The sequence below is a fragment of the Rhinatrema bivittatum genome, chromosome 13, assembly GCF_901001135.1.
Source record: "Rhinatrema bivittatum chromosome 13, aRhiBiv1.1, whole genome shotgun sequence".
NCBI classification, from domain to species: Eukaryota; Metazoa; Chordata; class Amphibia; order Gymnophiona; family Rhinatrematidae; genus Rhinatrema; species Rhinatrema bivittatum.
Window position 1 is genome coordinate 60,278,249 of NC_042627.1, and position 16,290 is coordinate 60,294,538.

At 41.6% G+C, this 16,290-nt stretch overlaps 1 protein-coding gene across 3 annotated transcripts in view; it reads left to right on the forward strand.

The window, feature by feature from the left end:
• The window catches only part of GABPB1 (GA binding protein transcription factor subunit beta 1), a 92,822-nt gene extending 79,082 nt beyond the window's left edge, over positions 1–13,740 (forward strand). For all 3 annotated transcript variants that reach the window (XM_029575705.1, XM_029575707.1, XM_029575706.1), the window contains 2 exons: positions 12,098–12,154; positions 12,446–13,740. In XM_029575705.1, coding sequence (XP_029431565.1) covers positions 12,098–12,154; positions 12,446–12,598 — 210 coding nt within the window. In that variant the 3' untranslated portion in view covers positions 12,599–13,740. The remainder of the gene's footprint in view (positions 1–12,097; positions 12,155–12,445) is intronic.
• The last annotated feature ends 2,550 nt before the right edge of the window (positions 13,741–16,290 follow it).

The following is a 16,290-nucleotide window of genomic DNA, read 5'->3' on the forward strand; positions in this document are numbered from 1 at the left end:
TGTTGTCAGCTGAGGCGTTTCAGCTGATTGTGGATCACTGGAACCTTCTGTTCCTAGACCTGCTGGCGACTTATCAAAATGCGAAGGTTCCTCACTTCTACAGTCACAGAAGAGATCCATGGTCCCTGAGAACAGACGCTCTCGTACGGATCTGGCTGGAAGACAGATTGCCTTATGGCTTTCCTCCGTGGCCCTTGCTAGGCAGGATAATTCACAAGATTGAAGGCCACAGAGGGCTAGTACTCCTGGTGATGCTGAAATTGGCCCATTCATCCGTGGTATGCAGATTTGCGATGACTGCTCTTTGTCTTCTGCTGCACATGGATCTGCTTCAGCAAAGAACGGTTCTTCAGGTTAGGGCTGTTCAGCTTGGAGAAGAGACGGCTGAGAGGGGATATGATAGAGATCTTTAAGCTCATGAGAGGTTTTGAACGAGTAGATGTGACTCGGTTATTTACACTTTCGAATAATAGAATGACTAGGGGGCATTCATGAAGTTAGCAAGTAGCACATTTAAGACTAATCGGAGAAAATTCTTTTTCACTCAACGCACAATAAAGCTCTGGAATTTGTTGCCAGAGGATGTGGTTAGTGCAGTTAGTGTAGCTGGGTTCAAAAAAGGTTTGGATAAGTTCTTGGAGGAGAATTAACGGCTATTAATCAAGTTTTCTTAGGGAATAGCCACTGCTATTAATTGCATCAGTAGCATGGGATCTTCTTAGTGTTTGGATAATTGCCAGGTTCTTGTGGCCTGGTTTGGCCTCTGTTGGAAACCGGATGCTGGGCTTGATGGACCCTTGGTCTGACCCAGCATAGCAATTTCTTATGTTCTTATGAGGATTCAACTCGATTCTGTCTTACAGTTTGGCCCTTGAGAGGGCTCTCCTGATAGTGTGATTATTCCTCTGCAGTGATTGCCACTTTACTCTGCACTCACAAGTTCTCCACTTCCTTGGCTTATGTGCGGGCTTGGAGAGTTTTTCAGGCCTGGTATGAGGAGCAGGTTGTTCTTCCTCGTTCAGTTAAGATCCCTCTCATTCTGGATTTTTTGCAAGATGTATTGAATAAAGGCATGGCCCTTAATTCCTTGAAGGTGCAGGTTGAGGCCCTTGCATGTTTCAGAGGCCTCGTCTCATCCTGATGTGGCCTGTTTTTTTAAAGGGAGTGAAACACCTTAGGCTTCCCTTGAGATTACTGGAATCTCATCGCAGAATCTTAATTTGGTGCTGGACTTTTTGGTGGGCCCTCGTTCAACCACTGCATAGCCTTTCCTTAGGTTTGTTGACTTTGAAGACTGTGTTCCTGGTGGCTATGTGTTCTGCACGTCAGATTTCTGAGCTGCATACCTTGTCTTGCCGGGAGCCATTCCTTCGGGTGACTCTGGGGGCATTCCAGCCGCGTACTGTTCCATCTTTCTTTCGAAGGCAGTCTTGGACTTTCATTTGAATCAGTCCATCTCCTTGCCATCCCTGGATCAGGTCAGGTATGTGGAGGAGTTTCACCTTTTGCGCTCCTTGGATGTTAAGCATCTTGTTCTGTGGTTTCTGGAGGTCTCCGAGTCTTTTTGAAAGACAGATCGCCTGTTTGTTCTCCATGGCAGAGTAAGGAGGGCGCTGCAGCTTTGCAGGCTACCATAGTTGTTGGATTAAGGAAGTGATCACGGCCGTGTATGTGGGTGCTGGAAAGCCGTTGCCTTCTCAGGTTAGGGCTCATTCCACTAGGGCTCAGGCAGTGTCATGGGCAGAAGTTAGTCTGTTGTCTCCCGTCGATATCTGCCGAGCTGCGACGTGGTCCTCCTTACACACTTTTTCCAAGTTTTATCATCTGTATGTGCAAGCCCAGGAGGATGCAACCTTTTATGTGCGGTATTGACTGGACTGCGAGCAGCCTCCCACCCTGTTGGGGAGTAGTTTTTTGGTACATCCCACTGGTCCTGAGTCCATCTGGCTACACGCTAGGAAATGGAGAAACTACTTACCTGATAATTTTCGTTGTCCTTAGTGTAGACAGATGGACTCAGCTTCCCACCCTCGGCTGCCACATGAGTGTGTCAGTAGTCCTCCTGTGGGGCTCTGGGTCCCAAGGAATTTCTGGTAAGTGTTCATCCAGTCCCTAGCTTGGGGTACCTAGAATATTATATGAGTTCAGTGTTTATGGTTGGTTGAGTACAGTTCTGATGTTAATCAAGTTTTTTGCTAGTCTGTCCACAGTTGCTTTTAAAGAGAATACTGGCAGCCTTGGGTCTCCGTAGGGTTATATATACTGTGATGTCGGCTTGCACCGTCTCCATCTGCTGGCAGGGGAACATAAACCCACTTGTCCTGAGTCCATCTCTCTACACTAAAGAAAACGAAATTATCAGGTAAGTAATTTCTACAATATATTAAACAGTACCGACCCATGCGGCACTCCACTAACGATCTTTTTTTTCATTGGAAAACTGAGCATTTAGCTCTACCCTCTGTTTCCATCCAGTTACCAGTCCACAATAGGACACAACCTTTTATCTCATTGCCGCTCAATTTCCTGTGGAAGTCACTCATGAGAGACTTTGTCAAATGCCTTCTGAAAATCCAAATACACTATTTCAGCTGTCTAACCTTTATCCCGATTATTTATTTACACCTTCAAAAAAATCTAGTAAATTGGTAAGGCAAGACTTCCCTTTGCAAAAACGGTGTTGATTCTGCTTGATTAAACCATGTCTTTCTATGTAGTCCATAATTTTGTTTTTAAGAGTAGCTTCTACCATTTTGCCTGGCTCTTATGTCTGGCTTACCGATCTATAGTTTCCCCAATCACTCTTGGAGCCCTGGAGGTTTTGGGAAGCCTTGATCTAAACCTGTGGATGGCAGTTTGCAGATAGTTTGGTTTACAAGTCCTGTCTTGGAAAACATGAAGAGGACAATTTTCAAAGGGATTTACATGGGTAGCTGAGGCATTCCTCAAATAAAATCCCTGGGGCTGAAAATTGCTCTCCCTTCAGTGGTGAAATTTAGTCAGAGTTTCAGAAAATGGCTAGATTTAACTACGTGAAAAAGAGGCATTCACGAGGCAGAAGGAGGGAGAGCACATGCAAGGATTTATATTTCAAATCCATGCATGTACTTTCTTGTGTGTAACCTGACCACAGCTGGAAAATTCACAGGTAATTCTTTTTCCTCTGGATCATGTAGAAACAAAATTTCAAAGGGAATCTACCTGGATAGTTTCCTTTTGAAAATTAGATTGAAGGTTAGACCTTCAGACTGGTATACAACTTATTTTGCATATGCCTCTGTTCTTTGATCCTTGTGATAATTAAAAATCAAGATAAAACTAAGATTCACAAAAGAATTAAAGGAAGCGACTTATAACCACTCAGAAAGAGTATTTGCTGTATTCTTTTTAGGGGCTGTAGTAAACCAGGGGTAGTTAAATGAGTAGCCAGACACAGTCATACTAGAAACAGTTCCAAAATGTTATTGTAGTTGATAGGTACAACAAAAAATTCAGCTTCTTAAACAGCAGAATAATCAGTGACAAAAGAAAATATAGCTTCTTGTCAGCAAAAATTCCCTATTGTCTCAAAAGCTTGAAAACTGGATGTCATTTTTTACATTAAACTCACAATGAAGCCTCAAACTGCAAGTCTGTATCATATCCTTCCATAGCATCTCTCTTATTTTTGAAATGCTGTCTCCAGAACTGAACACACATGAGGTTGATATATACTCATAAGACATTTAGATGGATGACTGAAAAGTTATCTGTTTAAATTGTTAATTTGGCAATTCTAGCCACTTATGTGTCATGGATTGTGTATTATGCAGTTTACTGTTCGCCTCAATTGTTAATTACTTTCTCTTTATTCTATGCTTCTCCCTTTTGCTTTTCCTCCATTCACACTCTGCTCCCCTTCCCCCTCCTCTGATTTATGTATTTTCATTTACTTCTATGTAAGCCGATATGATGCTCCCACGAATACCGGTATAAAAAAGTTGTTAAATAAATAAATACATTATTTGGATTGAAAAGGGAAGTTTTGGGGGTGTTCCAGGGAGGGGCTGAGAGATCTGGCTAACCTAACCAAATATCAGGTATATCCAGCTAGGTTAGCTGTATAACTTTAGATCTGCTTCATAGTAGTTTTACCAGTCTGTGTTTTAATTATTCCATACTGCACGCACTTTCTGGACATAATCTGTACAAATGTTTTGGGTTTTTTTTATCCAGAATGATTGATTGATTTCCTGTTGTTGATGTTAGTTATATGGTCAATCAATAGGTGATAAAATAACTATGTCAAAGGGAAGAGGCTGAGCCAGTCATGGTTTTATCACATTGTTTGCATGGAAATCTAGTTCTGATTTCCTATTTGATATATTGCTATATATCTGTTAACATGCATGGTAAATTGGCTAGCATCAACCAATTTGGAAAGTTAGTACAGTGCACTGCAGTCTTAAATTATAAAAAAAAAAAAACAACAATGCCACACTGTATAATTTTAATTGAGAGATTGATACAATTTGTGTTCATTTTCTTGCCTCTGTCAGTTATGTGACTAAGATAACATTTGATACATTGTTCAATGTTTGTTTTATCAGCACTCATAGAAATCAGCAGTGTGAAATAAATAGAAGTCTACTGTGGCCAGCTGACTTTAAACAGTCAAGGTATACACAGCTGGGTGCTGCTTACACAAAGCAATCCCTGAATGCCAAACAACTTAGGTATATCCAGCCCAATACCCAAGAAAATAATATGCAGGAGGGGTGAGGATAAATTAAAGTAAATATAAACTACTATATTTCATTCTTAAAATGTGTTCTGTGTTCAAATCATGAATCCTGAAGCTTTCAATAGCATTCCATTACCTGATCCCTTATCAGGGGAGTTCATGAGGATGACAGAATGCATAATACTGTTTGGATTCTACAATATTTAGGACATGTCCATGAGCTACATTTTTAAGAATACTGATGTTCTTTAAACGATTTGTTTTGTGCACCTGAACAGTGCTGAATTGATAGCCCTGGTAATTGATATCCTTCATATGACTTTGTTCGTTGTAATCCGGTTAGCATTATGCCCAATGAAATAAGCAGAATATCAAAACAAAATAAATATATCCACTCAGCAAATGCAGCCGCTGTGCTTTCACCCATTTTGTAGAGAAACCTTGTAGTTCAGCCTAAGTGCTTCACAAAAAGATTGGTGGTAGCATAGAAAAGCTTCCCAGTGGAGATGGAGCAAAAACACTAATGAAATTCAAGAAATCTTAGAACAAGCATAGAGAATCTTGAATGGTGGGAAAGTACAGATAAATAAAAGAGAGATCAAGTTGTTATTGCAGTAAGTAGAGGAAAGGGACATGCTGTTTTTTTCCGTCGATAAGAAAGCTGCATTAGCTATGCTGTCTTGGGTGACATAATTCAAATGGCGCACAGTCTGGAATCTTATCAAAGTAGCAGAGCTGTGATGTTCTGCTCATGCGCAGCAGGTTCCACGCGATTGTCCCACTCTGATTTCCTAAGTTGCTTTTTATCTGCGGCAGAGTATAGACGTGAATCTTCCTTCTCAGTTTTCATTCTTTTGCTAACACAATACCCCAGTCAGCACTTTTAAGTGCTAAAGATGTCCATAAAAAAAAAGCTCCAGGCTTAAAATGCTGTCAGTGTGGGCATATTATGTCTGCCACCGATGAGCACAACTATTGTAACCTGTGCCTCTGCCAGAATCACGATCAGGGGCTTTTAGCCACTGTGGAAGGATGTCCATGTGGGCCCGACAATGCACCGAAAAAATAGGCTGCGAGAGGCAGAAGCAGGTTTGTCATCGGGCAGTTAGGCATCCTCCCCTCGACACTCTGTGCACTCCTCACTGGGTCACGCGTCGCATCAGCACGAGACGCACAGGGAGCATTGTCAATGGGGCCAGAAACAGCTGCATTAAAACAGGCTAAACCTGCCGAAGCAAAAGCTCACACACCTAAGGTCAGTGCTTCTGGTTCGACACAATCATAGGGAAAGCACTCGAAATTGGCATTCCCTGCATTGTTAAGGCAGATCGAAGACTGCGTCACTAGCTGCATCATTGGGATCCACCAAGCCTGCACCATCACCCCAGGTGCACAACGCACTGCAACGTACCTTGGAGTGATGCAACACAATCCGACAATCCTCAAAGCCACGTGTCTTGACAAGACTCACAAGCGTCATCACATGACACAGAAGGAAGGATGCAGTCAAAACTTATGATGCATGTAGCTCCAATGACTGTCAACACAGGGACAGCTGCAATTAAACCATCAAAGTATACTAAAATACAATCAGCTTCTACTTTGAAGCATTCCAAGCAGACAGTACCTAAACCACCTAAGCCTGCTACTTCCACCACTCATAAGCGTTTGATACCCAAGAAGAAATGAAAAAAACAACAGATCCTGTAGTCAGAGTACAATTAGAGCCAGTCCTGCAGACGTATTCTCACCAGTGAGAGCACCTTCTCTCGTCCCCACTACTTCTTCACAGGGCAACCTACAGGCTTATCTCACCTATCCTTCAAGAAACAAAGAGAATCACAGTTCCAAAAGCTGTGGCCCATCTTCACTGCAAAGGACTATGGATCTTTCTGTATCTCGATAACTGGCTAATAGTGTCGCCAGGAACAGAAGCCAGAACCTTTGCACCACAATATGCTGCCTAGAACCTTTGGTGGTCTTAATCAATATGAGAAATAAGTCCTCCAACTGACTCGAACAATACAGTTCATTGGACAGAAATATACTCCACCTGCGCAAATGTTTTTCTGTACAAAGACAGCAATGGTTAAGACTCCTTTCTCTACAACTGATACCCTGCTCCAGGACAACGGTATGCAAGTTTCTAGTCCTGCTAGGCCATTTGGCTGCAGCCATTCATGTAGTTTCACTAACCAGTGTCACAAAGACTCCAGCTAATGTCTACCAGAATAATGCTAACAAATTCCATGAAACAAGACATAGGTTGTTGGCTCAAGCCGAAAGTGTTAAGAGAGGGAGCATCCTTAAGACCACTCCCTCACCAACAGATTCTCATCACCTATGCTTCCACCTGGGGTTGAGGAGCACATCTTCTGAAATACCAATCATATGGTCAGTGTTCAACCCAGGAATCCACTTACCAGATCACTCTTCTGGAGCTCAGAGCAATTCGCAATGCACTAGTAGTATTCAAGTGCTTCCTAACAGGGAAAACGATAATGATCCACACAGACAATCAAGTCGCCATGTTTTACATAAACAAACAGGGAGGCTCAGGTTCCTTAGTCCTTTGCAAGGAGGCGACCCTGATATAGGACTGGGTGACCAGACATTGAGTCAAGCAACCTACCTGCCAGGCATAGCAAACATATAAGCGGATAAGCTCAGCAGAATATTTCATCTACACGAATGGGAACTGGACCAAGAGGTGGCCAGTGACATCTTCTCGCACTGGGGTCACCCAGACATGAACCTCTTTGCAACAGAATACAATGCAAAACTGCAGAGGTTTTGCTCTCTTCTGCCCAGTCCACGAAGAGAGTCACAAGATGCATTCTTCCTATTGTGGTCCACAGGTCTTCTGTACGCCTTTCCACCAATTCCACTCATTATATAGACTGTTCAGAAATGCATGCTGGACAAGGCAGATATGATTCCCATAGCACCAGCAGGGCTGAGACAGCCATGGTATGCTTATCTCGTACAACTCTCAATTCGACAACCAAAACTATTGGAGAATCACATGAATCTGTTAACACAGGAAGACGGGACACTCCTCTACCCACTTCTTCAGTCGCTACATCTAACAGCATGGAGATTGAACGCAAAGTCTTAGCATCTTTAGTACTTCCAAGACATATACATGATGTCCTCCTCTTGTCTTGAAAGTCCTCCACTCGCCGCAACTATTCCTTCAAATGGAAATCACATTCAGTAGACCCTCTAGATTGCTCTCCCGAGATCTTGCTAGACAACTTATACTATATGCCCCAAACAGGTTTGCAGAAATCATCAGTAAGGGTTCACCTGAGCACTATTGCAGCTTATTACCACAGGATTGGAAATCTTTCCATTGCAAGACACCCATTGTTTTCTCACTTCATGAAGGGCTTGCTTCACCTACGTCCTCCAGTACAAAAACCTTCAATACCTTGGGACATCAACATAGTCCTGACGGCTATAATGGCAAATCCGTTTGAACCCATGCAAACTGCACCTCTGAAATATCTCACATGAAAGGTTCTGTTCTTTCTAGCAGTCACCTCTGCAAGGAGAGTCAGTGAACTGCAAGTTTTAGTGCATACCTCCCCATACCTATAATTCTTCCATGACAAAGTGGTATTCAGACCACATCCAAGGTTCTTACCGAAAGTAGTAACCACCTTTCACCTCAATGAATCAATCTCCCTACCAATTTTCTTTACAAAACTGCATAAGAACAAAAGAGAAAAAGCACTGCACACCTTAGATCTGGGGTGCTGAAACCGGTCCTACAGCCCCCCCCCCCCCCCCAGGCCAGTTGGGTTTTCAGGATGTCCCTAATGAATATCCATGAGATCTATTTGCATGCACTACCTCCTGTGTATGCAAATATTTCTCATGCTTATTCATTAGGGATATCCTGAAAACCCAACTGGCTGGGGGGGCCCATAGGACCGGTTTGAGCATCCCTGCCTTAGATTGCAAGCGATCACTAGCATACTATAAAGAAAGAACACAAGGCTACAGATGGGATCAACAATTGTTTGCCTCCTATGACCCTAGTAAACCAGGAGTTGCAGTGGCCAAGAGAACTCTATCCAATTGGATAACAAGTTGTATTCGATATTGCTATAGCAAAACAACCTACCACTGTCTGGAACAGTCAAAGCTTATCAAGTACGATCCACCACATTTTCCTTAGCACATTGCTGAAATTTGCAAAGTCACAACTGGTCATCTGTTCACACCTTCATGGCTCTCTATTGCCTGGCAAGCTATCAGAATCTGACAGTATAGTAGGCAAAGTGGTGTTGAGTTCAGTAGGGGACCACTAGAGACGACCACTGAGGTAAATGGGTTGCAAAAAAAAAAAGCAAAGCAAAATGTGCAACCCTTAGCTTGGGGCTCCCCAAGACAGCATGGCTAATCCAGCCTGCTTATCCTTGGGGAAAAAACAAGCTCACTTACCATAAACAGTGTTTTCTGTAGATAGCAGGATGGATTAGCCATGTGTACCCACCTGTCTCCCTGGCAGTCTCTAACCATATGTAGTCTTTGGTATCAACTGAGGAAACCAGAGCAGGACAATTGAACAGGAACTACCATGCAAGAGCAGAACATCACAGCTCTGATACTTTGAGAAGATTCCGGACTATGCGCTGTCGGATGATGTCACCCAAGACAGCATGGCTAATCTATCCTGCTATCTCCTTAAAACTCCATTTACATTAAGCAAACTTGCTTTTATCTCTCTTAATATTCTTTTTTGTAATGTTATTTTTTTAAATAAATTTTACAATAAATAAGGAAAGCAAGAATAGGACAGAGTATGCTATAATATACAGACAAAGAAAAGAAAGACCAATAATCCACATAAATCCAGTCTTTGAAGCTCCAGGATAAAGGAGACTAATAAGGTGGATTTTTCAAATTCCAAATTCAAAGATCCCCAAAAATATCAAAAAATGAGGGTATACAATCTGAGTCTCACTAGGGGCTCTGCTTTCACAGGCAACATCTAGGCTTTTATTAGTGGTGGAAGAGTCTCAACTGAAAATTTTAAACACTCAAATACTTTTAAAAACCTTCTAATCTCAGAATGTTTTACATCTTAGGGAAGTTTACTACTGTAAGAGGATAACGTTCAAATAAATCTGGGCAATTCTGCGGATATCTACTACAATATTTTATAACCTGTACATATCAGATTCATGCAGATTCTGAAATACACATATGTCTGGTTAGGCATGAATATCTACAGTGCATTGAAAGCGTGTACTTTCTCTACCTATTTTATAAACATACACATGAAAAAAAGAACTTGCTCACGGAAAACCCTGATTTAGATACGAAAGTCAGTATATTTTAAAACAAACCTGCATAATTAAAATTGCCAGTTTGCTGATACCTCCACCAGTTCACTCAGTCTGTCTCCAGTTCATTGAGATTCTCCTAGTACTTCACCCTGAATTCCCCCCCAGTTCACCCAGACCTCTCACCCATTAATAGTAGACAACAGACGAGTGTAATATTGTTTGCACTAGATAATTAGTAGGTGTAAAATTGCGCAAATAAGTTGTCTAATGTATTTGCATAAATCTCTTATAAAATACACATGTTCCTCTTGGTCCTGCCACACAAAGCCCCTGAAACGCCCCTTTGTTGTGCAGGTAAATTTGCATATTTTTGATATTTATAAAATAGCATGTATATGAGTACAAGCTACTTACGCATGTATAGACTAACTTTATGCGCACAACTCCTTTGAAAATTTACCCCTATGGTTTTTAAACCACATAGAGTTTTCTAAATTCTTCATTTTTCTCTTTAGAATACATTTATCTTTAATCAGAACCAAATTTACTGACAAAACTGTATCTTCTTTTGCATATAATTAGCTACCTTTTTTATCAGAATGTTTTTTATTATACAAGCTTGTGTTTTTACTTTAACTTCCAAATCTGTTAGCTTGGGTTATATTGGAAATAGATACCATTAATGTTTTTTAGTGTTCATTATCACAGTCTGCAAAAGATCCAAAGTTACACTATAAAGAGCCTATGAGCCATGGAGAAAATCAGGAATATTCAAGTCCATAATAAAATTACAATCTGTGAGATTTCCAGCATTTACTTTGTTGACTTCAGGCTTCCCTTATCTGGCAGCAGTCAGAGCCCTGAAGGTCGCATGGTATTGGCTGCAACCTCAACTGTCAACTGCTTACCCCAGGGGCAGGAGAAAGTTGATCACAATGTGGCATTTTGCTGCAGCAAGAAGCTTCAGAGCTCACAGAAGATGCTGGCAATTCTGTGGCCTCTGGTGCCACTTTAGCACTCACTGATGACACAGCCACGTCTACAAGTAAGTAAATGCAAGTAAAAAAGATCCTACACAATAGTATCAATGAGAAGAAAAACTTGATTAGGAAATGACCAAGTATTGTGGCAAATGTGCAGGGTAGAATCTTTCATGCACTGTTAGCCAGCCGTGGAGTATAACCATTGGCCAATCCAACATCACTTTTTCATGTATCTGTTAATATTTGTATATTTTTTGATTTGCAAATAAAAAGTTTTTAAGCCACTTATACTAAAGAAGTCCTAGAATGAAAAAGCAAACACCCGATACTGTCAGTGTTTTGAAATCCATTCCAGGGTCTGCATCAGGGGCCGTGGGAAAATATGAACTTGGACTCAGCGTTTCACTTCAAAGATGCTGTCCCTGTTCTGTGTCTCGAGACACAGAGCAGGAACAGAATGCTGTTCAGCTTCTTTGAAATGAAACGCTGAGTCCACGTTCATATTGTCCCACGGCCCCTGATGCAGATCCTGGAATGGATTTCAAAACACTGACAGTATCGGGTGTTTGCTTTTTCATACTGGGCCTTCTTTAGTATAAGTGGCTTAAAAACATTATAATTTTTGATCTGCAAATAAAAAGTTTTTAAGCTACTTATACTAAAGAAGTCCTAGAATGAAAAAGCAAACACCCGATACTGTCAGTGTTTTGAAATCCATTCCAGGATCTGCATCAGGGGCCGTGGGACAATATGAACTTGGACTCAGCGTTTCATTTCAAAGACGCTGAACAGCATTCTGTTCCTGCTCTGTGTCTCGAGACACAGAACAGGAACAGCATCTTTGAAATGATTCCCTCGCCTCCCCCTGTCACATCTGTATTCATATATAAGTTTATTAATATAGAGTTCCAGTCAAGAAGTATTAAGTTTCTACTATCAAAATGCTATTAAAGTGCTTGCTGTTTTTATGCTTTGTTTATACTGTTATGGGTAATTTTCATCTGATGTATTTTCTGTCAAAAATGATAGTCCTAAATGTATTATTAAGACGATTTAAACTTTTGCTTTGTAATTTGTCTTTGGTCTACCAGATTCCAGAAACTTCTGGATCAGAAATCTATATTCTGAATACTCAAGAGTTCTCTCAGGTAAATGTCTTTTGAAGATTTTTTTTCTGAGAGAACATCTGAATGGTGCATACTGTATGAGAGTATGCTCTTGAAATGGTGTATTGATGTTTCAGTGTTTGTTTGTTTTTTTTAATTTGTTTAATTTTGAACAGCTGCATGTTTCTGATAATTCTCACATATAGTTGTTAATCCTGTGCATGACGCCCTGTTCCTTGCTTTTGTGCACACAGATGGTTCTGATTTTGGTTTTAGTCTGCAAGTTCAGTTTAAACAGTTTCCTAAATCTTCTTTTTATTTACTATTGTATAGGAAAGAGAAAATTTACAGAAACAACTAGATGAAGCAAACCGAGAAGCACAGAGATATCGTCAGCAACTTCTGAAAAAGGAACAGGAGGCAGAGGCATACCGACAGAAATTGGAGGCAATGACTCGTCTTCAAACCAATAAAGAAGCTGTTTAAGTTGTGAAAAAAGACATACAGCTTCATGTTTTGGTCAAGAAGCCCTCACCAGAATCCTGAACTGTGCATTATAATAACAGGATCATAGAGACTACAGACTGAGGAGTGGACTCAAACCATGAGCGCCTCTTATGAATTTCTTGTAATATATAAAAGCTCTGACCTTATAAATTTCAACTATTATTTGTGAAAAGTATTTAAAATGAAATACTGTACATAGTCTTTTTTTATAGTTACATAATGAGTTGATAACCAATTTTTGGATGGATGCAGAAACACTTAATAAGCCAACATTTTTGTAAACCTTTTTAGTTGTATTTTCCTGTCTGAGAAAAAGAACTGTATAAAGGTGATATGCCTTAATTAGATCACAGGTTTACAAGTAATTACTTGAAAACCTGAATCTACATTGGTTTCTTTAAAGAATCTGCTTACTAGACCTCTGTCTCAGCAAGACAGTTCCCTTGGAACATTATTGTACAGCTGTCATTAGGTGGCTCAAATTCTCTGGAAACTTTTTCTAGAAAGTAAAAACTTTTATATTTGCTTAACTTCAGATATATCCAAGTAGATTTACATGTATATGAAGCTAATATTTTTTAAAATCTCTTTGGTTTGTACATATACTGCATGTTTTTATAATTTCAACACATATTGTGTAGATATTTTTCAGCAAAAATAAGGAAAGAAGTGAGAAAAAATGTTAATTCTTTGTCTGGAAATCAGCTTTGTCATTAGTTTAATTGTGAATGAGATTTCTTGAAACAATTGTAAAAAAAAAAAAAAAAAAAATGAACGCATATGTATTATTTGCAAATTATAAAATAGGGAACATCACCTTTTGCTGTGGTCATGCTCTCATCATGACTTCCACACACAAATATCATGTTTCCACTGGAAATCTCTGCACTGGGATAATTTTATATGTTATTGATCTTGTTCCACCATAAATCTGCAATCTGGATTCAATTCGAGTCAGTTTCTATGTCCATCCCACCTGAAAGGTTTTATAAAAGTGATGCTTTTGTTACCTAGCATCCTTATTTGTTACTATTTTTGGGGTCTGTGCAGTCATTCACTCTGTCACATTTCATTTGAAAAGTGTATTACATTCTCATTAAATTTTGATTTATCTTTCAGTTTCTTTTTTGTAAAAGCCTGGCTTTTGAACTGTTTTCTAAATTGCCTTGTCTTTGTGGAGGCAATAATCAAACCGTCCACACAGCAAACTCCGCAATTACTTTTTTTTCTCCATGGGATTTGCACCAATACTTGAAGCAAAATATTTTGTTTTGATAATTGCTCCTAGAAAATGTACCTGCAAAGAGTTGCACTTGCTTTTTCTGTAGCTGCTTTTTCCTGCCAAAAGAGTGTGTGTAGTTTTGAAAATCCAAAACTTCATGTCTTGTTGCCTTCCCTAAAGCCTCTGCTGCATGCAGATAAAAGTACACTCGTTGTTAAACAGCCTGTGTACTTTTATGTACATAGATGGTGGGCAGTTTTCAAAAAGCCCATTTCTAAAAATGCACCAATGTTTTATTTTCCTGTCAATAAGCAGGCTGAATTAGCCATGCTGTCTGGGACGTCCTCCAGGTGCCCCTGGGCAGAGCTGCTCTCAGAGATTACAGAGCTTTGACTCTGTGCGCCTGTGCGGCTTTTCCCGCATGATCACCATTTCTCCTCAGTCTTTTTTCTTCCATGCTGCTAGCTGCATGCGGATTTCTTCTCTCATCTCCTAAGAATCTTTTTTTCACCAAGGTGAATCCCCAAAAGAGCACTTTTAAGTGCTACCATGGCACCCAAGCCAGGATTCAAATATTGCCAATGCGGCAAGGTTATGTCCATCGCTGCTGCTACCTCTGCCTAGGTCCAGAGCATGACAGTCCACCTGCAGGGACTGCGGTAGGATGTCGCCCAGAGGCAACGGGCTCAGAAGATTGCCAAATTGAGGGAGGAAGGGGCAGGTTTGTATGCCCCGGCATTGGAACGCCTTTCTTCCCACTCATCCCCGGGACCGAGATACATCAAGCGGAGTAGGCAAGGAAAGCCTCCTCCCTGGGCCCATCTGGCGGCAAAAAAAGCAAGAGCCAAGTGAGTCATGCTTGCACAGCTCTTGAGCTCCCCTACGCCACAAATAAACATCAGGGGATGCATCGGTGAAATCCGCACCGAGAATGGCATCATCAGCCATTGGCAGCGTCTAACCCCACGGACCGGCGCAGACGTCAAAGCAAAGCAATCACGACACAAGGATGACTTGGCACTTGTGTCGAACAAAGATTTGTACGACGCAAAGATGCCACTCACATCAACGCAGGCCCTTCCCAAAGGGAAGACTATGCAGGAACACACAGTGAAATGTCCATCTACGATGCACACCAGCTGGGCGTCGGACCCACTGTAGAAAGGAGGTTCATAAACACAGACCTTCCCAAAAGCAGGCTTTCCACAAGAAAAAAATCGGATCTACAGGTTTGGTTCTTGCCGGAGGAGCTCTTAGAGCTTGGTTTTCCGACATTTAGCCACTCTCGGATGACAATTACTTAGTGAAATACTCTGGCTCACCCCAAAGAGTCTATTTGGATATGTCCTCTCTTTAAAGAGGAGGATGCAATCATCTTAGCTGCAGGAGCCCTTAACAAAGAGCGCACCATTGCACGAGGATGAGGATCCAACAGAGTGTGGTAGGGGTCCCGATTCCACAATCCTCTTAGCCACACTGCCTCCACCATCCAGGAGGCTTAAACCCAAGATGGACAAGGGGCATGACTGAGTCACACCAACCACCCAGTAGAGGAGGTGGCAGGTCCCTAGAGAGGGGAGACTAGCTTCGCAAGCAATGTTTCAAATCTCCACAATCCTATGCAATTTTTTACATCCCTGGAAAGTGGCAGACAGAGGCATCGGCCACCTAGCCCCTCGGCTGGAGAACTCTCCCCTACTAGGGTCTCCCCGTCCCCCACACAGGATGATCACAGCCCGCAGGATGAGGCAATGAACCCCCAACAGCAGTTCTCCCCACAACCAGACTCCAGAGCCCTGGGACTCCCCACTAACTTCACCGGGTTCCTCCACGGGAATCCTATTGAACCCATCGGAAGAACCACCTGAACCATCTTCGCCCCCTGAGGTTCTGTCCTACTTTGTTTATTGAGAAGGTGGGAACACTTCTGAAAACTGAAACCAAAAATGTGCCGGAACCAAGATCGGAGGTGTTGGGCATTTTGAAGATCTTTGAGGTCCCAGCTGAGCTGACAGCCTTGCCCTCCCATTCAGTCCTTGATGCAAGGACAAGACATGGAAATCTCCCTTCTCGGGACCAGCAATGCACAGAAAAATTGATCTTAAGTTCAGAATGAGGAAGTCACCATACTACAGAACAGTACAACTGCCCCATGCTTTGGTAGTTGAAGAATCAGCCATGAAAAAGTCTAAGAAATCAAGGCTACATTCAAATACTCCACCCGGTAAGTACCCGGTACTCCACAACAGGTACTTGGATGAGTTCGGCCAGAAAGCCTTCCAGGCAGCAATGTTGAATGCTAAAATTCAACACCACCAATTCTATATTACCCAATACTTGTACGAGTGTCTACAATCACTCAAGCCACATATCACGCTAGGGCCGTCAGACAATGCATTGCCTCCGCCCTTCACAGATCTGGAAGAAGGCTTGCACCATCTTCTTTGAA